The sequence below is a fragment of the Macaca thibetana genome, chromosome 2 (assembly GCF_024542745.1).
Source record: "Macaca thibetana thibetana isolate TM-01 chromosome 2, ASM2454274v1, whole genome shotgun sequence".
Classification (NCBI taxonomy): Eukaryota; Metazoa; Chordata; class Mammalia; order Primates; family Cercopithecidae; genus Macaca; species Macaca thibetana.
Window position 1 is genome coordinate 153,796,791 of NC_065579.1, and position 24,523 is coordinate 153,821,313.

Consider the following 24,523-nt stretch of genomic DNA (forward strand, 5'->3'; position numbering starts at 1 on the left):
AGACTTTGACCTGGGTGGTAATAGTGGAGATAGGGAGAAATGAACAGATTTTTGCCACATTTTTTTAAAGTCAAAGCAACAGAACTTGTTGACAAATGCAATAATGCAATATGAAAGGAGTCAAGGATCAGTCTTAAGTTTTTGGCCCAAGTAACTGGAAGAATAAAACTGCCTTTTAGATGAAATTGCCACAAGAACAAGTATTGATAGAAAAGAAAAGAAACTGAAGAACTAAACCTTGAGACACATTAGCAATTAGAAATCAGAGAGAGAAGAAGAACCCAAATGGAAGCTGAAAAGCACTAGCCAATGAGATAGGAAGAAAACTAGAAGAGTGTGATATCCCAGAAGCCAGGTAAAAAAATATTGCAAGACACAAGAAGTGACTAGGTGGATCAAATGGTGGAGTAAAATGAAAACTGTTAATTGACCATTGGAGTTAGCAATGTGGAGGTCATTGGTGACCTTGACAAGGAGTAGTTCATTGGGGTCATTAGGGCATAAGTTTGATAGAAATGAGTTCAAAAGATAATGTGAAGAAAAGAATTACCACTAAGAATAGACAACTCTTTGGAAGACTTTTGCTGTGAAAAGGAAAAGGAAAGTGGCATGGTAGCTGGAAGAGGACTTGAGGTCAAGAGAAGGATTTTTTTTAGATGAAGAAAATTATGCCATGTTTGTATGCTGAGAATTGGATTGTGTGGTGAGGATTATCCAGCTGAGAAGGAAAATTTAATGATATAAGGGAGAGAGGGGAGAACTGGTAGAATTACATCTTTGAGCAAGAAACTGGGGATGGGATCTCATGCATAGAGAGAGGATTTAGCCTTAGGGACACAGGCAGCCTAAGAAAACAACAAGAAAGAAAGCAGATTATGTGGGCACAGATGGAGGAAGGTGGATAAATACAGGAAGAACAGGTTGTAGAAGTTCTTTTCTAATTGCTTCTGCAGTAGGAAGCAAAGTTAGTTGTGATTGAGGATGGGGAAGAGATACTGGAAGTTTAAAAAGAATAATAAGTATGAAATAGTTATCTGGAAGAGAAAAATGGTAAATTAACTGTGGAATTGATTAAAAGACAGCTCCAAAGGTACACTTAAATTTAGGAAGAATCCATTTATCTTGAATGTGTATTTTTCTGAGCTCCACATTCGGTTGCTGGGTTGTAGACATGGAAGAGGGCAAAAGGTAGATATAACCCAGAGTGGAATTTTGTCAGATGAATGCAATGTGAGAGAGGGGCAAAGGAGTGACTGTAATGATGGATCATGGAATTTATGCTTAGTTAAGAGGGTGGTAAGGCTTTGGAAGTGGAACAGAGAGCTGTGAAAGATGTTAAGATCAATTAACCAAAAGGTCCTCTGGAGTAAAAATTATTAAAGTATTAAAGAGAGTAAGCTTAAAAGATAAGAAGTAGCGATCAGAAACTCAGAGTAAGATGCTGAAATGCTTTAAACTGGAATAAGGGTACTTACTAGTTTGTTTAGTGGCTATATTATTTTAATTGATTTGTTAGGTTCATGATTACAAAGAAGGAACCCCAGAAGAGAAGACCTACTACATAGAATTATGGGATGTTGGAGGCTCTGTGGGCAGTGCCAGCAGCGTGAAAAGCACAAGAGCAGTATTCTACAACTCTGTAAATGGTAAAGCATTTTTTAATTTCTATCTTATATTAATGGTCTAAGAGTATAGATCATCTGATATGGAATGCCATAGCATGCCAGACTCATCTTAATTTGAGAAAGATGTAATGTACTCACAACCCTTGATTTAAATCTGCATAGTACATTCCAGTTTGTGTTTCTACATTGTAGCCATCTAATTTAATTCAGAACATTGAACCTGTGCTTTGTCTTAAGTGTTTCTATTTATATGATTGTCATAAACTAAATATTGAGAAATAAAATCATATTTTTGATACTTGACATAAAACATGGAACTTAAAATGTTGTCCTCTGGGGGTGCTATCTCTCCAGTGAGTTGACTAAGTACAGTAGGACCATAGGATTCTCATAGTCTTAAGCCAGATATCACAGAGATAGAGGGATTTTGTTCATTTGCCCCTTAGAAAGAGCCCTAAGGCTTTTTCTTAGCTACTTATGAAGAGCTGCTTAAGGGAGTCTTTATGGGTGCAGAAATTTTATCCAGTTATAAATATTCAAATACCTGGAGCAGACTTCCAGATGGAGGTGTGTAATATAGGACATAATTTCCTTTCATAGAGTACCTACTCTATATCAAGAGACTAAACTGCTTATACCTATGATTTGCCAATACAGTTTCTTTCTTAGTCTTCTTAAAAATTCATTTTTAAAATCTGTCTTTACTGCGAAACATAATTCCAACTTCTGTTTGATTAATATACCAAAGGAGTTGGCATTTCCCCCCTGGTAAATGCATAGCCATTAATAGACCTCTTTTATGCTGTGCTTAGATCTCACTCAATATTAGGTAAGCGTTACATTTATTCAGTATGTTCATTCCTTATATTCCTCTTTTGATGTCTTCCCATATCATGAGGTGTTGTAGATTCTACAAAAAGATGTAGAGAAGGTTCTTTTCACTGGATACATATTATAGGATATAGAATGAGATGTGTCAGTTCAGACTCATATCCTATTTAGCTCAGAATTCTATCTGAAAATGTCACAGTCTTAATAAAGAAACAAAGCATTCATAAATGAGACAAAATACAGTTATAAGATGACCTTAATATATGCCATCATCGTGCAGAAAAGTATATATAATGGTATATATTAATAGAATGCATATAAATAAGAAAAACAATAATAAGACTAGTATAGTGTGAGGTGACCTCTTAGAGAAAGAGAGGGAAGTGAAACCTAGTTTAGACTTATACTTGTATCAGTAAAATTACTTGTCAAAGTAAGATATCTATCTGATCTGGCACAGAGAAGTCTGAATATATAACACCTTCAATGTTTGGGTATTTTTGAGACAGAAGTGTCTTTACTTCTCTCCCTTAAGATTAAGATATATTACCATTTGCCATAACCCTGACTCCTTTCATCTCAGCCCCGCCTTGGTTCTTCTAGCACATGTTCTGCAAAGCAAGAACTCTCAGCCCAAATGAAAGAGAAAGAATAGGGGAAAAGGGTACTCAAATGCCCTTAAAAGCTCAAAAGTCTTACCTAAAGATCCTCAATAAAGTTTTCCCTGTCCATCTAATAGCCAACTTAGGCCTTTGTAATCCTTTCACTCCCCCGTCCAAAATTCTCATCTGTAGTTTTGCCATGTTTATAACCTGGGGAAAAGAAAAGGCAGAAAATATATGCCAGTTGTTTGCCCTAAAATGAGATTTTATTCTGCTTACCACTAGTCTTTATGTCTTTACTGTCAGATTACCTGTGTGCAAATTCTGACTTATCATGTGCCCAAGGGCAAGTTACTCAACTTCTCTGAACTTCAGTTTTCTCTTGTGTATAAAGATAATAATAATTCTTGCTTCATAGGACTGTTCTGAAAATTAAATTAGGTAACACATGTAAAGCACAATATTTGGCACATAAGTACTGAATAAATATTAGCTGTGGTCTTTAATGGTAGTTCTTTATTCCTTTTTTTAAATCTATGCCACCGATGCTGATTAAAACCCCTCATTGAGGAAGGAAGAGTGGGTACAATTGGATATTAGGGCAAGTGTCGGATCTCTATTAGTTTCAGACACCAGAAGAGATGCAGGTTTATCTAAGCTGGCTGGAACAACTCAACTATAGCTTGTACAAGCCCTTTAGTTGCACAGATGGCTGTAAAAACTGTAGAAGCCAGCTAATTCTACCTATTCTGCTTTTCTTTTTCAAATTGACACATACCACCTCTTGAAGATGGAGAGATCTTTGGTTTCATGTCCTATTCACAATCTGGGTAATATAGAAAAGGGTTGGGAGTTTGAAACCTATAGTGTTTTGACCATAAGATGATATCCTAAATTCTAGTGGGCATCAAAGGTTTTTCTCTTTTGTCTATATCTTGCTGTAATAATTAATTCCTAGATTTACCTTTCTATCTAGGATTTTAATTGATTCTCTTCAGTTGTATTTTATTGTATTTCTGGGCCTCATTACATTTTGTTATTTTTCTCAGTCTATCGAAATCCATGCATGTACTTTCTACTATTCATACTTCTTTACTATTTAATGTCTCCACCCACTCTCTTGTAGTGGCATATTTCTTTTGCTCTCATAACTAAATCTCTTAAAGGTAGGAAGCTTACATGACTAAACATTATTCAAAGAACTAGAAAATTAGACATTTGAGTAGATTAGCCTCAGGTGATCTACAGGACACTATTTTGTCAGCTAAAGAATAGCAATTGTATCATATCAGTACTATTTTAGTAGATTTTCATTACTTAGTATTATTTTTAGTGAGTATAAGTAATGAGTATAAATAATATATGTATGTACTGGTATCTATGGCAGTACTATGTACAGTGAAGAAACAACATAGCTTTTTGGATGAATAATTTCATATGTACTTGAAGTAGTTTTGATTCTCTTGATTAATGAAGTGGTTCTACAAGTAGGAACAGGCATGGAGTAGGCACTCAAGAAGTGTTGAATGAAGTAAAGATCTGCTAAAAGTTTAATGGCATTTCGTCAGCCCTTGTAAAATAAAGAGTTATAAAACTGACAGAGAAAAGTTTATGGCTAATTATTTATAAATATTTGTAGAGGAAATTTTAAAATAGTTGTGTCTGAGTTAGTCATACTAGAATGCTAGATTCATTAAGCAACCTAATGCTTCTATTTACTAAGCTTCATTTGGCCAATTGTGAAATGAAGAGGAATTGTTAAGGGACTAACATTTTTTTCTCTGATTATTTTAGGTATTATTTTCGTACACGACTTAACAAATAAGAAGTCCTCCCAAAACTTGCGTCGTTGGTCATTGGAAGCTCTCAACAGGGATTTGGTGCCCACTGGGGTCTTGGTAACAAATGGGTAAGCCCAGAATTATTTCACAATTGGTTTGAAAGGTTGCAGCAATCACAGGAATGTACTCCCCTGCGTAACACTTTGTAAGATGTTTGATTTGCAAAGATTTTTCTTTCAGTGTATAGATTATCTTTTCCTTTTAACAGTATCTTTCACAAAGCAATAGTTTTAATTTTGATGAAGTCTGATTACTCTTTTTTTCTTCTGTGGATTGTGCTTTTGATATCATGTCTAAGAACTCTTTGCCTAATCCTAGATGATGCAGGTTTTCTCTTATGTTTTCCTCTACAGATTGTATGGTTTTACATTTTTATAGTAAACCATTTATATAAAACATTTTAAGTTTTCTAAGTTTACATTTAGATTCATGATCTGTTTTAAGTTAGTTTTGTACAAGATGTGAGGTTTTGGTTGAGGTTAATGTTTGCATATGAATGTCTAATTATTCCAGCACCATTTATTGAAAACATATCCTTTCTCCATTGAATTGCTGTTGCTCCTTTGCCAAAAATCAGTTGACCATATTAGTATGAGTCTATTTCTGTACTCTAGTTCTGTTCCATTGATCTATGTGTCTCTCCCTTCACCAGTACTACACTGTCTTGATTATAGTCTTAAAATTGAGCAGTATGATTCCTTCTACTTTATTCTTTTTCATAATTGTTTAGCTATTATAGTTTTGTTTTCCACATAAATTTTGAGAATCAGCTTGTCTATATTGACAAAAATTTTGGTTGGACTTTTATTAGAAATGCATTAAACCTATTGATCACATTGGAGAGAATTAATATCTTTATTCTGTTGCATCTTCCAGTTCATGAACACAATGTATCTCTAAATTTATTTAGATCTTCTTTTATTTCTCTTATCAGCATTTTGTAGCTTTCATCATACAAATCCTGTGCATGTTTTATTAGATTTATACCAAATTATTTAATATTTTTGAAGCTATTGTAAATTGTTTTTTGTTTTGTTTTGTTTTGAGACTGAGCCTTGCTCTATTGCCCAGGCTGGAGTGCAGTAGCACGATCTCAGTTCACTGCAACCTTTGTCTCCCAGGTTCAAGCAGTTGTGCCTCAGCCTCCCAAGTAGCTGGGATTACAGGCATGTGCCACTACACCTGGCTGATTTTTGTATTTTTGGCAGAGACAGGGTTTCACCATCTTGGCCAGGCTGATCTCATACTCCTGATCTCAGGTGATCCACCTGAAAGTGCTGGGTTACAGGCATGAGCCACTGTACCTGGCCATAAATGGTATATTTAAACTTCAGTTTCAAATTGTCCATTGCTAGTATAAAAAAGCAGAATTGATTTTGAGTGCTGACCTGTATCCTGTGACCGGAGTTTTTAGTAAAATCCTTAGGATGCTCTACATAGACAAGTTTATTTTTTTCTTTTTCAATCTGTGTGCTTGTTGTCTTATTTCTTGCCTTATCACACTGGCAGCAACTTCCAAAAGGGTACTAACTGGGAGTGATAAGAGTGAATATCTATGTGTTATTCACAATCTTAGGGGGAAAGCAGTCATTTCACTATTAAGTATGATGTAAGCTTTAGGTTTTTTGGTTGACACCATTTATCAGGTTGAGAAAATTTCATTATATCCCTAATTTGCTGATAGTTTTATTAATATCATGAACAGATACTGAATTCTGTCAAAAGCCTTTTCTGCATCAATTGATATGGACGTGTGGCTGCTTCTTTCGGCTGTTAGTATGGTGGATTACATTCACTGATTTTCAATATTGGCGGATTACATTCACTGATTTTCAAATATTGAACCAGCCTTCCGTTCCTTGGTCATGGTATATTACTCATTTTATATGTTGCTGGATTTGATTTGCTAATATTTTCTTCAGGATTTTTATCCATGACAAGCGTTAGTGTGTAGTTTTCTGTTCTCATAATGTCTTTGACTGGTTTTAGTGTGAGGATAATGTTGGCCCCATAGAATGAATTGGAAGTATTCCTTCCTCTTCTATTTTTTAGGAGAAATTGCATATATTTGGTGTTATTTCTTCTTTGAAGGTTTGGCAGAATTTACCAAGAGACCATCTGGGCCTGGAGGTTTCTTATTTGAAAGGTTTTTAACCACAAAATCAACTTCTTTAGTAATAGGATTGTTCAAGTTATCTATTTCATCTTGGATGAGTTTTGGTAGTTTGTGATTTTCAAGGAATTCATCTATTTCATTAAATTTTTGAATTTATATCAATAGAGTTGTTTATAGTATTTGTTTATAGGCCTTTTGATAGTTTCACGGTTTGTAGTGATATGACCTTTTTCATTCTGATTTTGGTATTTTATGTTTCTCTTTTTCTTGTCAGACTTGTAGAGGTTTATCAATTGTATTGATTTTTTTTTTCCAAAGAAGCAACTTTTGGCTTCATTGATTTTTCTCTATTGTTTTTCCGTATAGAGTTTAATTGATTTCTGCTCTTATTTCTTTCCTACTGCTTGCTTTTGCTTTATTTTGTTCTCTCTTTATAGCTTCTTAGATTACTGATTGGATACCTTGCATTTTTGCTAATGCAAGCATTTTAATGCTATAAATTTCCCTCTAAACACTGCTTTAGCTGCATCCTGCAAATGTTTGAATGTTTTACTTTTATTTTCATTTAGTTCACAATATTTTCTAATACTTCTTGAGATTTTCCCATGGGCTGTTTAGAAATGTGTTATTTAGTTTCCATGTATTTAGAGGCTTTCAAGTTATTCTTTACTATTGACTTCTAGCTTAATTTTATCATGATCTAAGAGCATACTTTATATGGTTTCACTTATTTTATATTTGTGCAACACCCAGTATGTGACTTGGGTGTTATCTCTGTTGTTTCAGTTTTCAGTGTCTTTGGTATGCTAAGGAGGATCAAATCCATGCATGCACAGCTTTGACAATGAGCTCAGGCATTCATGAACTACTTCATGGGGTTGCTTTCTCACACTTCACCCTCTCTGCAGTCTCTGCCATACTTTGTGATTTGCTGGGGCTCCCTTTTTTGGTCCCCAAGCCAAATTTTCTCATGCACTTGCACAACTGCACCTATGTCCCCAGGGCCAAGTGGTAGAAGGACAAAGAATAAAAGCAATGGGAATTTGCCCCACCATCTTGAGATACAGTTCTGTCAATCGGAAAAATTTCCCTTCCTCTGTACTCATAAGCAGGGGTTCCCAACCCCTGGTCCATGGCCTGTTAGGAACCAGGCCACACAGTGAGAGGTGGGTGGCAGGTTAGTGGGCATTACCACCTCCTGTCAGATCGACAGAGGCGTTAGATTCTCATAGGAGCATGAATCCTATTGTGAACTGTGCGTGTGAGGGATCTAGGTTGCAGGCTCCTTATGAGAATCTAATGCCTGGTGATCTGAGGTGGAACAGCTTCATCCTGAAACACCTGTCCATGGAAAAATTGTCTTCCATGAAACCAGTCCCTGGTACCAACAAGGTTGGGGACTGTTGTTGCTTTTGAGCATTCTGCTTGTGTTACCGCCTTTGCACAACTATCATGAAATTGCTCAGAGGCTGGCTTACAACAGAAGGAAAAATATTGTATTTCTACGCTATCTCCAAGTATTCGGGAGCCCCCTTTCTTGTTTCATGAGCCAGAACTGCAGGCCGCCTTCTGGAGTTTTCTGTTCGCACTTCTGAGTTTTAAGCTGAGTTGCATTCAGACAAGGGGATATGGAAGGGAACTGCTAATTCAATGGTTCTTCACATTGCGGTCTTCCTCAAGATGCTCACTATGAATTTTTCAGAGTCTTCAAATAGCCACTTCATGCATCCTGTCCAGGTTTTTTAGCTGCATTCACTGGGAAAGACAAAATAGAGTTTGCTTATTCTGTCTTACCTAGAACAGAACCCCATTTTCTATTTTTTGATTGAAGCAAGTCTTTCAAAGACTTTGTTTTCTGTGTGGAAGTCTAATTGTTATGTGAAACCTAAATGTAATATAAGTTTGAGTATATATATGTAGATTCCTGCAATACCTAATAAAGAATAAGCACAACTAATTTAAAACCTATATTTCAAAGCCTAGTTGATATTTCTTGTTTCCTATCTCAATTCCTTTCATCACTGATGTCTTCATTAACCTAGCTTGTTCTCTATTTTCTACTAAAATTTCTACTTAAGAAACTTATCTTTAAATTTAGGATTAGGAGACAGCATATTCATATCAGAATGAAATCTGTATTTATGTGAGGGAATTCAGTAAAAATTCTGTACCCATTTGCATTTTGACAGTACAGCTTCATTTTGATCCTATAGATAAACCTGCAAATGTATAAAACAACCTTAATACATTGGTGTGCTTTGTTGGTGCATTATTTTATAGCATCAAAAGATTTGGAAACAACCCTAGTGTCCGAGCAACAAAAGATTCATAGACTAAATAATGACATATCCACATACTGGAGTAGTATTCAACATTTGAAAAATAATCAGGAAGATCTCTATGAACTAAATTAGAAAGATCTACAAAGGGTACATTATTAGGTTTAACAAATCAAAATGCAGAGAATATATATCATATACCTTCTATTGTGTAAGAAAGGAAAGAAATAAGAATATATATTTATATTTGGATAAAGAATCAGTGAAAAGATAAATAAGAAACTAACAAAAATGATAACCTATAGGGGGCCAGGGGAAATGGGTGGATGGGTGCAGTGGTAGGAGCAAGACTGCTTAGCATATATATCTTTTATATCAGATTGAGTTTTTAGCCATATTTAAACAATTTAGATAAATGTTATGTGGTTTTTACCACAATAAATTTTAATTTTTTATTATAGAAAATTTTAAACGTATGTAAATACGAAGAATGGAAAATGAACTCCCATATACCTGTCACCTAGTTTCAACAATTATCAACATATAGCCAGTCTTGTTTCATCCATATCTCTACCTACTTTCTATCTTCTCCCACTCTCAACTGGATTATTTTGAACCAAATGTTAAAACATCCTATCACTTCATCCATATATACTTCAAAACATAAGGGCTTTTTTTTTTTTTAACATGACAGCATATAATTATCACAGCCAAAACTTTAATAATAATTCTTTAATAACCAAATATTATTTTAATTTCCCCAATTGTCTCATAAATGTTGTAGTTGATTTTTTTGAAACAGTATCTAAATAAAGTCCTCTGATTGTATTTCGTTTCTTAAGAGTCAAATCTTAGGTTCTCCCTTCTTAGTTGTTTTTCTTCCAACCTCCTAGCAGTTTATTTGTAGAAGATGGCTGTTTGTCTTGTACAGTTTCCTATATTCTGGATTTGCTGATTGTCTCCCTGTATTGTCTTTTAAACTTGTTTCTCTGAATTCTAAATCTTCTCTAAAGTGATAATTAAATATAGTGATCTGAAAGATGCAAGTTTTTTGTCTTTATTTTTCCACCCAGTATTACGCATATAATATGATACCTGGCTGTGTGTCTCTCTGTGATGTTAAGGAGTTATCAGCCTTATCCATCCATGATAAAGTCCTTCAGAAGGTTACCAGAAAAGATTTCAAGATTAAATTTTAAATTGGATGCTGCAAGATTTTATGAAAAAGATAAAAGGAAACCTAAAAAGAGAAATAAGAGAGCAAACTATATATGTATGCTTTATATGTGTCAATGTGCAAGGAATTGTGCAAGACTATGTGAGAGATGTATGTACATCAAAGATGGTATTTGATAGAAGATATGCAAAAATTTGTATGTGAGACAGAAGGAAACAGTCCTAAACAAAAGACACGCTCAAAACTTTATTCCCTAACAAAGCGAATTGCAGCTTTGAACCATGTCTCTTTAATTAGGGTTGCTGTTGGTATGAATAATCAAAGGTCTTGATCATGCTATTATTGACTTTGATGCAATAAATAGAATGGTAATATTTTTGTGAGATGGGAGGTTATATATTTAAAACAGTTGTGTTCTGAGGCTGAACAGTTTGTTGAGGCTCTGTAAGATTATTGTGAAGGACATAAATACTTAGTAACTTTCCCCCTTACCCCAATTTAGAATTTCTCTAAGAGAAAGAAAAGGTAGTGTTAAAGGAAGAAAAAAAGCTTTGCTCAACTGGGTTATAGTGATTGGATTATGCAATATTGATTTACTGTCATAAATTGTGCACAACCAGATTTTGCTGACTGTTGTAAATTGAGCTTATGACGTGTCAGAAATCCAAATCTGCTTTATTTCTAATATGTGAGTAGAATTTAAATTAATTCAACAGCAATGGCCTCTGTGTTCTTTTCAGTAATGAAAAGTTTAATTTACATCACCACTCTGTTCTTTGGATAAATAATTTTTTAAAAAAATAAGGATTATAATAGCCAGTGATCCAAGGCCACTAACCCTAAGTGATTCTTATTGCCCGTCCTCTATCTCCCATGGCTCTCATTTCAGGAAACAACTACTTGGTACTAAGTTCTTTCCTTTTACTATTCATTTTGCATTTCAGCTGTTTCCTTCCATTTCCATGTGTTTAACCCACCTTTCTCAGGCTATAGTATCACCTATATTTGATTTATTCTGGGTTTCAGCTTCCTTATTTCTATTTTCTTATTCTTCTTATTTCTTTACTATTCAGACAGAAATGTGTATTGTAGATACAGAGCTAATGCATACCCCAAAAGGTACCCAAGAAGCTTGCCATTTTGTCTTGCAGCACACCATGCTAGGCTTTTGGGTTTTCTCTACACAGAGACTTAAATCCACTCTCTGCTTCTACTCTGAAACATTCCTGAGTTGTTATGTTAGCCTTAGAAGACAGAGCTACATTGGAAGTCAAGTCCACTGACTATAATATACTTGATGGGCACTTAGTTGTTCAATTATTCAGTATTATTCAACATTCAATAAAAACATGGGACCAAATTTTGAGAAGTTAGATGAATAGCTGGAATTTGATAGATGATGAGGATGGATTGATAAAAGAACAAGTAGATGGAAGAAGTTGGAAGGAAAGTGGATTTATAGGTGAAGGCAGCAAAAATCAGTTAATTTTCAGTAAAATAGTTTAAGTTAGTTGCATTTAAATATTACACATCTACATCAGAAAGGTAAATTCTCTTCACCTCTTCATTATTATTTATCACAGGGATTATGATCGAGAACAGTTTGCTGATAACCAAATACCGCTGTTGGTAATAGGGACTAAGCTGGACCAGATTCATGAAACAAAGCGCCATGAAGTTTTAACTAGGACTGCTTTCCTGGCTGAGGATTTCAATCCAGAAGAAATTAATTTGGTGTGTATTTTCACTAATGCATGCTTGTATTATTATCACGTAAAGACAAAACTAAAGACATGTTCAAATTATATATTCTAGTGAAAGAAACTTTATACTTGAAATCAGGCTTTTTGGATTCTAGTCCAAAATGTAGTCAAGATTGGAATCAACATATCTAGACTGAGAGATGTGCACAGTCACTTCAGCCTTTTATGTTGATCTGTTGGAATGTTCCAACTTTATTCTATGAATAATTTAAATCATGGGCTTCTTTTTTTGAGACAGTCTCGCTCTGTCGCCCAGACTGAAGTGCAGTGGCGTGATCTCAGCTCACTGCAAACTCTACCTACTGGGTTCAAGCAATTATCATGCCTAGGCCACCTGAGTAGCTGGGTTTACAGGCATATACCACCATGTCCAGCTAATTTTTAAAATATTTTTAGTAGTGATGGGGTTTTGCCATGTTGCCCAGGCTAGTCTTGAACTCCTGACTGCCAGGGATTTGCCCGCCTTGACCTCCCAAAGTGCTGGGATTACAGGCGTGAGCCACTGCACCTGGTCCATGGACTTTTTCTTGAGAAAGTTTTTAAAAATCACACCAAAATTAAAATAAATTGATTAAAGTGGCATTATAAGTTTATTATTATTGCTTGTAAAAAGCCTCTTAGCTTCTTAAACTACAAATTTTACCTTAAAGGGCAACCTAACAGATACATGAAAAAATTACAAACTTTAAACTAGGAGTGCTTCATAAGGACTAATTTATGTACACTTATGCATATATAGAGGATTGAGTCTCTTGATAAGATAACTAGCTCAATTAGAACTGAGTGCTTAAAAAAGCTAAGAAATGGTTGTCATGTAAGCCTGTTAGGATCCCAGAAAAAGATCCTGGCCAGCAACTTCAGTCATGGTCATGTTGTTCACAAATAGGATTTCTGCAACTGTGCACTGGCATTCCAGAAATGCAGTGGTGGTGGTGCAATAGTACTAGTGACCAACATTTGTTGAGCACTTAGGGGTTGAAAACTGTTTTAGTTATTTACATATATGATCTCACATGCATCATCTTCACAATCAACTCTATAAGACAGATACTATTACTGTCCTCTTCTTAATGATGAAGACAAGAAGGAGAGAGGTAACAAGACCAAGGAAGGTTACCCAGGTCAAATGGGGTATTCAGATTCAGAGCCTGTGCTCTACAGTTAAGCCTCTTTTCCACTTAATTAATCCTTCAACTCACCTTGAGAATTTGGCGGCTGAAAAATCTCGTAGAAATCATCTAGACCAACAGTTACCCAAATCGGATTGTGTATTTATATTACCAATAGTACCTATGGAAAATTTTGAATAACTGCCCCACAGCTGGAGCTTTTTATTCATAAAGCCTGGCAGGAGGACCAGGAATCTGTAGTTCTAACAAATAACTCAGGTGATTCTGATGCCTTGTTCTGTGAATCAACGTTTGTAAACACTGCTTGGTTCAGCCCCACCTCTACCCCCAGCTTCTGCCTGTCATTCCATTGTTTTTTACATTCTGCTTTGCAGTGGAGAGCCCCTTATTTTTCTCAGCTGCCACAATGGAATATTGATGGGCATACCCCAGGTAGTCAGCACTGAACCATGATATTCCAAAGGATTCTTGCTATATAGATATACAATATTCTTGTTGAAGAAGTGCTGAGATTACTTTGAACATTATTTCCAAAGGGAAATTTACCATTGAAAACACTTAATTTGTTCCAGTGCTTACTTTTAATATATTTTAGAATGTATCTGTTTCTAGTGCTTGTGGGTTTCTGTGATAATTGCCTGTGTGTCTGTGTGTGTCTGTGTGTGTGTGTTATTCCTACTTGCCTTACAAAGCCAAGGCCTTGTTTTAACTGTAAGTCAGATGTAAAGGTACTCAGTTAGTGAGACTTCAGCACACACAGTCCCCAAAGAGTTCAAATATAACATGTTTTTGGCCTTTATCAGTGTACAGCTTCAAGAACACAGCACAAATAAGACTAGGAGAGGTTCGGAGAATGAAGGGAGGAAAAAATGAGGAAGAAGATTGAATATGAGAGTTTCAAAAAGAAATAGCCATCAAAAAGATTCAGCAATTAAATATAAAGCCTCAAATAAAAACTAATGTAACAATATTAGTGCTAACATCAGTTACTGTATAAATTTACTTGAAACTGTAGAAAAGTAAGAATTAACAAATGTATACATCAAAGGTGGAATCAAAGTTAATAAATAACTGCCTGAATAAATGCAAATTGTTTAAATTATAAATAGGTGAACGATTACTTATTTTCTAAAATCCTGTTAGGCTTATTGTACCCCGTAAAAAATTTTCTCTGTTATGTATTTACTTTGAAGTGATCATATTGAAGTATCTTCCCTGGTTAATAGTCCTTTCTCAAGCTCAGACAAGCTATTTGGAGCTATTAATTTTCAGACTTTTCCCTCAGCTATGATAAATGGCAGATGACTCTTTCAGCTCTAAATTTCTCATCCCAAAAATCATAGTGTTTCTCTAGGCTGCTCAACCTGAAATTATGGTACCATGGAATTAAGGTTTTGGGGGTGTGTTTTTGTTTGCTTTAGTTTTTGTATATAGTACTTCAGCTCTATTTAGAATTGTCTCAAACTTTTGACATTCTGATGACTAGCTAATCAATATCTATTTTATAAAACGTTTCTACCACAGGTCTAAGATTTGTCTCTTATATGCCCCAATTGCTGTAGAAATGTGTTCAAACACTATTTCAAATACCATAGTTTGTGCAATGATGTTTCAGTCTATGTAATCCATATGTGGAATTATCTTTATTATGGTAAGTGCTTGTTGTGCTTGAAAATTCACTCTGCTAGCATTTTCTTAGATTGAAGAGAGAAGGACTAATGTTCTACTACCCACTGTATCCAGGTATGGATTATTTAATTTTTCACAAAAATCCCATCAGATAAAATATTGTTATCCCCATTCCACAAATCAGTAAGCCCAAATTTAAAGGTTTAGTTACCTAACCAATGTTACACAGAGTAGAAATGTTGGAATAGGTATTCCGATTTAGAGCTTGCTGGCTTTGAAGACCCCTGATTTCTAGTACTCTGTGATCTTTGACAACTTTGTTGTAGCCTCTCTTTTTTGTAGTTTTGGAGAATGTATTATAATTTCTGGCCAAAATTTAAAATGTGAGCCTTGGAATGTTGCATATGAATAAAACAGGAGGCTTCATTAGAAAGGAATCCTGTGGGCCTGGAGATTACAAAAACAGAATAAATGTAACAATAGTAATTTTAGTAATTTCTAGGGGCACAGAGGGTGTATAGCTAAAAGATAAAATTTCATGCTTGCAAAGGAGCTTACATGGTAGCCCTTATAGTTTGGTCTTAGGTACATTTCAGGTAAAAATCAAAGTACTCTATCTCACAAGGTGACAAGTCAAGAGTGACAAGCAAAAAACAAAACAGCTACACTGGGATTCCATCGAATAGTAGGCCTTTTAAGGTTTTAAAGTTATTGTAATGATTAATGTTCCAGATTGTTCTGTCCCTTCTGGGCCCATTTTTTTTCCCTATAAAAAACTTCCATCCAAGAGTAGTAATATATCTTTATTATCAAACGATAGTAGTAGATGTTTATTACCAAAAATAATATATGTTTGTGGCCTACCAAAAGATGTAGTACCTTGCATCCAAAGAGAAACCCTTGGCAATTGTTCTGTTTGTTCTTTGCACCTCTAAATCCTTATTTTCATGCTTTCTGCAGTTCATATGAACTGCATGGTACTAAATTAGTTGAGCACTGGTGAATAACGAGTACAAAAGTGAAACGCTTACTGTTTTTCATGGCTGTCTCTCTGGTTTTCAGGGTAAATGTAGGTAGGTCACTCCATTAGTACCTTGGTTTTGTTATTAGTAAAATATTAGTAATCTTGTCTTCCTCTGTGAATTATTTGATGAATACATTGATTTGATATACTCTAAAATTGTTTAAATGACAAAGATTAAGTGACCGTATTTTCCTTTAGTACTTTCCTCCTTGCTTTGTGCACCATAATTTGAAAATTATTTGAATATTTTACGAGAGTATTATACCTAACAGTATTATGCCTATAGAAATGTGCAACAGGATGAGTTATGAATAGCAAAGAGCTTGGGTTTCCTAACTTTCACTTGTGGATCTTATGTTTTATCTTCTAGGACTGCACAAATCCACGGTACTTAGCTGCAGGTTCTTCCAATGCTGTCAAGCTCAGTAGGTTTTTTGATAAGGTAATGGCTTCAATTAAGTTATTTTTAAACTTAATTTATATATTATGAGAGTTTAAAATTTTTTTGTAGAATCCTGTGACCCTTTATTTTTTTTTGTCCAAAATTTCACAGCCTGACTAATACTTGTTTTGGTCTCTCTTATCTGTTGGTATAATTGCCCAAGGCCTGCTGACATATTTATTCCATCACCAGTGTTCTCTAAGTAAAGGGTAAAAGCTACTGGATTTAAATGGGGGTTTTAAAAAGATATCTAATTCCTCTCCTTAAAATAATTTCTATTTACCCATTTTCTAGCTCTTTTTTTCACTTATTCACCCTCCCACCCACATAAAGGCACTGAACTGAGGAGATTCTGCTTAAAGCCCTGAGTTCTTTTTGCTCTCCCAGCTGTTAATATTCTCCACATAAATGTTACTGTTACCTTTTAAGGTAATGTCGTCTTCTAGATTTCCTAGTGTTTCCCTCTCAGAAATATTTGCATTCCAATTATTGACTCTCTGCTAACATCATTTTATTGTCCTCAACTGGAAGGAAAATGTAGAATGACTCAGCATACTGGTAAATTTGAGCACTGTTTGTCTTTCCTTCACAAGGCCATACAACTGCATTGCACATAGTATTGACCAAGTTTAAGTTGTTTGCCCAATGCTGACATTGCATAGTAAGGTAAAATAGGATCTTTCTGCCTGTATTATTGAAAAAGGTTAACTCCTGTGTTATATTTCTTTTTAAGTGACATCTCCTAAGAAAATCATCTTCCCCATAGCTCTTCTTTAGCAATCATTTTTTTCTTTTAACTGTTTAGGGATTTAATATTTGGCCGTTTTGTTCAGCATTAGATAAGCCCCAGGTTTAGTTAATTTGGGATTTAATATTCGGCCTTTTTGTCAGCATTAGATAAGCTCCAGTACCCTCCTCGATTAATATTAGGCCACTAGGAAAATTTTGCCTCACTGCAAAACTTCTTAACTGGTATGTGGCAAATAGGGTACAGATGTACCTAGATACTGATTTCCCTCAATTCTCAGAGCAGCCAGAGCCCTCAGGGTGGGGGGTTGGGTGATTGGCAGCCTCTTCCATTTTCCCCAGTGTGCTGTGCAAATATCAGCATTTTCTACGTGTGCCATGACATGAAAAATGTTGTGCAGCACTGCAAGGAGCCAGATTTTCTCTCCACATTGCTTTCAAACTTAAAATGTAAGAATTTCCATTTGGTTTAGATCCGTGGCCGCATCAATACAAAATTTGTCCCCTATGAGCAACATCTTACAGATCTGCCCTGACCTGGGAAGATCCCACAGTATGTTGTTTAAATTTAAATTTTTATTAGTTCTAAAATTAAAAAATAAGATATACTAAATTACATCCTAGAGAAACTGGATTATTGACTGGTATAATCCAAGTTGTCAGGCAAGGCTTTATTTTTTAAAAAATCAGGAGTACACGCTGCAAGTCAGGGGTAAAGAATTATGACCAAAACCAAAAAGGTAACTTCTCTTTTTATTGCCTGAATCACAACAAAATGTATGTGGGTTAGGAGGTTGGCCAGACCTCCAGACTGAGGTGGTTGCCTGAAATCAAAGGAGCTGACAACCAAATTTCACCCAGTTTCTATACATCAGTTCTTCCAGAATTTAGCATAAAGATTTCTTCTCCTTCTAGGCACAGTGCCTCACGCCTGTAATCCCAACACTTTGGGAGGCCGAGGCGGGCGGATCACAAGGTCAGGAGATTGAGACCATCCTGGCTAGCACAGTGAAACCCCATCTCTACTAAAAACACAAAAAATTAGCTGGGCGCGGTGGTGGGCACTTGTAGTCCCAGCTACTCGGGAGGCTGAGGCAGGAGAATGGTGTGAACCCGGGAGGCGGAGCTTGCAGTGAGCCGAGTTCGTGCCACTGCCCTCCAGCAGCCTGGGTGACAGAGCAAGACTCCATCTCAAAAAAAAAAAAAAAAAAAAAAAAGATTTCTTCTCCAAAAGGAAGTCTAACTCCTTCTAATAGTAACTCCTCACACTCCAGAATAATCAGATTTTCCTGTCCTACCATAGACAGGAAAGGGAATCAGTCTCCTTCTTGGTTTTTGTGGGATTGTTTTAAGATGTACACTAATGATAAACCAACTTTTCTACCTCTGGGGTAAGTGAATGCAACTTTGCCCTGGTGTCTTGTGGCTAAAAATAATCCAGCTATAGTCTTTAAGACAGCAAGAATCTGAATGAATCGCTGTCGTACCAGAGAGAGCAAGCTGGCCTTGGCCTTAGAAGAACATGCTCTGTTCTAATTCAGAGGAACTCTTAGCTGCGTAATTTCAGATTTGAATGTCTTAGAGTTCATCTCCAGCTGATCTGTATCATTATCCGATTAACTTTTCTTATCACAGCAGGTCTGTGTAAAGGAAATACAGATACTCCTCAACTTGCGATAGGGTTATATTTCAGTAAACCCCATGTAAATTGGAAATGTTGTTAGTCAAAAATACATTGATTACACCTAACTTACCAAGCATCAGAGCTTAGCCTAGCCTTCCTTAAACATGCTCAGAACACTTACGTTAGCCTACAGTTGGGCAGAATCATCTAACACAAGCCTATTTTATTAAAAAGTTGTGAATGACTCATGTAATTTATTGAATACTATACTGAAAGTGAAAAAATGCTTATTGTATGGGCACTCAAAGTACAGTTTCTACTGAGTGCATGTTGCTTTCACACCACCATAAAGTCAAAAAATCGTAGTCAAGCCATCCTAAATCAGAGACATTTATAATACTTCCTCTGTAACCACTGCAGTTTCTGAAGTGTCAGAACAGAATTTATTTTTCTTGAAAATGTTTTTCATCATCTGAAAACATAGTGCTCTTTAGTGTTCACAGCAGTTTGGGGAAAAAAAATGAAAACATGGTGTTCTTAAACTCATTACATTTGAACATATATTTTGAGGGTTTCTTTTCAATAATGGTGATGGATTTGTGCAGGTACATCTACTGCTTGAACTTGTTTTTTCTACAACAGTCATTAGACTGCTTTTGATGTTGTGTCATCTGTCTATATTGAGGACATATAGAATTTTTCACCACTTACTATAGGGATGTGGTGGTTTGCTATGTTAAACAATCCCCTCTTTAAGAAATAGACAAGACTATTGTAGCAGGCAAGTGCTTTTTTTATCTTATGGATTCTGGTTAGTACCTTTTGGGACTGACTGCTAGGAAACTTAGAGTCAGATTTGCTGCCATACTCTAAGAATTGCATGGGTTCTTATGTCATTCTGTCATTATTTAGTTTCTGTTATTTATTTATTTTTTGATCTATCATTAATGCATTTTGGAATGAGGCAGGCTTTTATGGAAATACTCCCACAATTCTGATCTAATTAACACCAGATTTTTAGCTCACTCTACTACATGTCTACTGCTGCGGAAAAGATTCTTAGTTTGGATATATTCCTTTTAGTACCATTAGTGGTTGTTTCAGTTAGCCACTTTTTGCAGGTATGTGTGCTAAGCTTTTAAAATCTTTGTTTTTCACAGGTCATAGAGAAGAGATACTTTTTAAGAGAAGGTAATCAGGTTGGTATCTATCTTTTCTTGATAAAATAGATTCTTAAATTTAGATAGGTGATTTCCAAATTTAAGTTCAGAAGTAGTTTTAAAAAGTTGGGAAAAGCCCTTTGTAGGCACAAGCAACTGATTTCCTTCTATCCTGTTAAATACAAAAGGGGAAAATCAGAACAAAGGGAAAATAAGGATCTAGGAAACAAGAATAATCTAGAAATAAGATTGTGTTATAAAATAGAAGAAGAAAATAATTTGCTTGGGACTCCAAGAGTATACATTCAGGGTCTGTCACAATACAAATAATTTATATAAAAGTCTAGTAGGTATTATGAGATTTACCTTCATTCTTTCTGATTTAGATGACACTATCACCAATTTGTTGGCAAATGTTTTCCATTTTGGTAAAATTTATTTTTATTATTTAATCTGTGGCTTTCTGAGTAAAACCTCAGAAAGCTGATTTTTTTTTAAGGAACAACACGCTGCCATACAGAAATGGAAAAGAAGGGAAAAATTACTATTAGTATTTGAACTTTTATTGCTTGAGACTTAATATAATTATCTTTCTTGCCTACAGATTCCAGGCTTTCCTGATCGGAAAAGATTTGGGGCAGGAACATTAAAGAGCCTTCATTATGACTGAGTTACACTCATCCTTTGGAAGAGTGAGCAAGCAGTGGCAGTTTTTCACAGCTATCCTCTTGCTGTGTTCAGTTATTACCATCACAGCCTTTTAACAAAATCATCTTAAATGCTACCCTTCAGCCTCACCCTTTAATGGAAAAATGATAGGAAGTGACAACACGGGAGGTCCAAACTTTGTCCCTGTTCTCTGTGTTCCTTACCTTTCTGTCCCTGTGTATAGATTATGTAAAAGCCTTGTGGAAATATGAAATGTTGTCAAAATGATGCAGTAAATGAGCAATGACAGTGTACTGCAGAGAAAATTTACTCTTGCCTACAACGGGAGGGTTTTTACGGGTCTGTACTTTTTCCCCACACATTGCTGAAAGCTTAATTAAGTACTTCAAAAATGTATCTCTATTGTTTTACCTTCTTGAGGGAAAAGGCCTTGTTAACCAGCCCTTGAGTTGTCCACCCCAAACAATCTTTGTCATTTTCAAAGATGCAAGATCGTGTTATTTGTCTCCACCCTCGTCACACACAGGAATGCCTAATAATATCTACCCTTGGCTCCCTCTTCTCTCCTTTGCAAATGGCTCAGTGACTGGAAGAGGTGGACTGATAGCCAGAGTTAAATATAAATACAAATTAATAATACATAGAGAACAGCAATACCAGAAAAAAAGAATTCTGGTAAAATGATGTGAAAAAATTGGCAACTCCCTCACTCTTAAGGTTGTTGCTGTATGCAGTCTAGGCTTTCTGTTTGGAAATAGGTAGGGCAAAATCTAATACCTGCGCAAGGGCAATGAGAGAGATGTACAGCCTCCTCTCCATTTTTTTTTTTTAAGGAAAAGTCAACTCCTGAAATGTCCCTTAGCTATAGTCAGAAAACTAAGAATATTATTCTTGTGTCAACAATGTATTTATGGAGAGGAGTAAAAATAAGTTCCACAGCAACACATTTACATGAATTATGAACTAGGATTCTTGGATTTCATAATCACTCCAAAGCTTTTTGGGGGTGGGGTGTGTGTGTATGTGTGTGTGTGTGTGTGTGTGTCCATAATTGTTCATCATTTTTTTAATCTATCTTTTTGCTTGCTTAATCTTCTCTGCCCCAGTTCTTCCTTAGTATGTGAATTTGATTTCTAAAAACAATTTATTCAACACTTTATCACTCATATTCTCTCTCCGGCTCTGCTGCAGGTCTGCACTCCTGATTTTGCTCCATACTTTTAAATAATAATAATAAATATACAGTTTTCATTTCTCATTTAAAACCTAGGTAGAAAACACCAAATTCACTTTCTATTCCATTTTAATTAGGTTTCAGAAGTACCTTGGAAATCAAGGTATGCTGCAAGAGAATATTAAAATAAGAATGTTAGAGAGTCCTTTTAGAAAGGCAGTCTTGGGAATTTGGAAAAGGATTTTTTTTTTTAATTATACTTTAAGTTCTAGGGTACATGTGCATAACGTGCAGGTTTGTTACATATGTATACTTGTGCCATGTTGGAGTGCGCACCCATCAACTCGTCAGCACCCATCAACTCGTCATTTACATCAGGTATAACTCCCAATGCAATCCCTCCCCCCGCCCCCTCCCCGTGATAGGCCCCGGTGTGTGATGTTCCCCTTCCCGAGTCCAAGTGATCTCATTGTTCAGTTCCCACCTATGAGTGAGAACATGTGGTGTTTGGTTTTCTGTTCTTGTGATAGTTTGCTGAGAATGATGGTTTCCAGCTGCATCCATGTCCCTACAAAGGACACAAACTCATCCTTTTTTATGGCTTTTTTAAAGCAGCTTTCATCAGCTAGACTGTTCTCCAGCCTTTCTTTACTTCCTCTTTGAAAGGACATAGCCCTGGTTTCTTTTTGACACAAAGGAAAGCTATGCAAATCATGATCTATATGTAGAATTGGTCACAAATGTGTTGTGGGATAGGCTATAGAGTTGGGAAGTGGAAACGAAATGCTACACAGAGACCTAACCCAACTAAAGCTCTTTGTATTTCTCCTTTAAGAAATAAATCAAATGCCTTCCTTCCCTATGCTTTCTTCCTCTTTCTTTTAATTTAAAAAAAAAATTCACCCTGATTTTTTTATTTTCTATCTTATTTAAAAAATAAAAATAGGCCAGGTGCGGTGGCTCACCCCTGTAATCCCAACACTTTGGGAGGCCAAGGTGGGTGGATCACTTGAGATCAGGAGTTTGAGACCAGCCTGGCCAACATAGCAAAACACTGTCTCTACTAAAAATACAAAAATTAGCCAGGCCTGGTGGCACACACCTGTAATCCCAGCTACTCGGGAGGCTGAGGCAGGAGAATCACTTGAAGCCAGGAGGTGGAGGTTGCAGTGAGTCAAGATCATGCCACTGCACTCCAGTCTGGGTGACACAGTGAGACTCCATCTTAAATAAATAAGTAAATAAATAAACCATTGCTGATGACTCCAGGGTCAATCTGGAAAAATTAACAGTATTCCTTAACTCTATTTCTTTCTGCAGCCAAGCTTGATTCCTTGAATTAAGGTTTTCCAAGAAAAAAATAGTTTTTAATAATCTAAGGTAAATTTGTTTCAATTATTAGCAGCAGCATAATAAGGCTTTTGCACAAATGAATGTTATTAGCTAGAGTTCTTCAAAAAAGCATGAAGCATAATTTTTGCTAGGACTTCTTGAGAACTATTGGTAAAAAAAAATGCTTTTAGATAATAAACAAGTATAAATGTCAAAATATTTTTTAAAAAGTGTAATTGGCTGGGTGCTGGCTTACGCCTGTAATCCCAGCACTCTAGGAGACCGAGGCAGAAGGATCACTTGAGCCTAGGAGTTTGAGGCTGCAGTGATTCATGACTGCACCACTGCTTTCCAGCAGCCTGATGATAGAGTGGGACTCCATCTCTTTACATATGTATATCTTACTCTCTTGATGGGACAAGTTGGTAGCAATAAAGATTTTTTTTTTTTTTTCCTGTTGTGATTTCAGTGTCTAACCAATGAAGGTGACCAGATGTGAAGGCGTATCTATGACTACTCCTCTGTCCCTTGGGTGGATAAGACTTAGTTGGAATCCAACTAAAGATTTGGGCTGGTCTCTCCATCTTAATGTTGATGGGATTCAGGACACACAACCCCAAAATATTGTACCCTGATATTTGAGAAAACTGCAGAAGCAAGGTTTCTCATACCTTCCTCTTACCCCTTCTCCCCTGAAGCAGGCCATAAAACCTAAGTGACTGTCCCCTGAAGTAGATCATAAAACCTTCATTCCATAGGTACCCTATATCCTCACAGATACAGAAACACCAAGAAGAATCTGGACAAATAGGACTTGCTAAGTTCTCCAGTTTATTACCATTAGATTATGTCCTTTTGTCCTCTGATTATACTTCTGCATGAGACTGTACATAAAAATACGCAAGTTTTTCTGTTTCTTTTGTGTCTTCATTTCTGAAGATTCCTGTCATGTAAAACTTACGGTAAATAAATTTGTGTGCTTTTCTCAATAATCTGTCTTTTGTTATAGGTGCCTCATTTGTGAACCTAGTGATGTGTGAAGAAAGAAAGCTCTTCTTCCCTACAGTGCTCTAAGAAAAGCTATTTCCAAAAGAATTGATCCATATTAGTTTTAGCTCGGGTTCTTAGAATTCCTCAAACTTAAGGCATTCATGATATAATCCAGGTGCCCTGACACTGTTGTTTTTCTGTTCATTCTGAAAATGGACTTCATGGAACTGATGTGCAGGGACATCAGACTGAGGCGAAGAGCACCTAATTGCTCCCGTAATCAGAGTTTCTGAGTCCTCATTTCGATAGTGTACAAGAGGAATTTGGGCATTTTTGCCATCAACCACAGGGTGTTTTCTCTCTCTCTC

The 24,523-nt window shown here is 35.9% G+C and overlaps 1 protein-coding gene across 1 annotated transcript in view; it reads left to right on the forward strand.

Annotated features, from left to right (window-relative positions):
- The window catches only part of RABL3 (RAB, member of RAS oncogene family like 3), a 38,236-nt gene extending 14,079 nt beyond the window's left edge, over nucleotides 1–24,157 (forward strand). Inside the window, exons 3-8 of the mRNA XM_050781900.1 lie at nucleotides 1,517–1,646; nucleotides 4,853–4,967; nucleotides 12,055–12,205; nucleotides 16,388–16,459; nucleotides 19,991–20,029; nucleotides 20,595–24,157. Coding sequence (XP_050637857.1) covers nucleotides 1,517–1,646; nucleotides 4,853–4,967; nucleotides 12,055–12,205; nucleotides 16,388–16,459; nucleotides 19,991–20,029; nucleotides 20,595–20,660 — 573 coding nt within the window. The 3' untranslated portion in view covers nucleotides 20,661–24,157. The remainder of the gene's footprint in view (nucleotides 1–1,516; nucleotides 1,647–4,852; nucleotides 4,968–12,054; nucleotides 12,206–16,387; nucleotides 16,460–19,990; nucleotides 20,030–20,594) is intronic.
- Nucleotides 24,158–24,523: the final 366 nt, after the last annotated feature.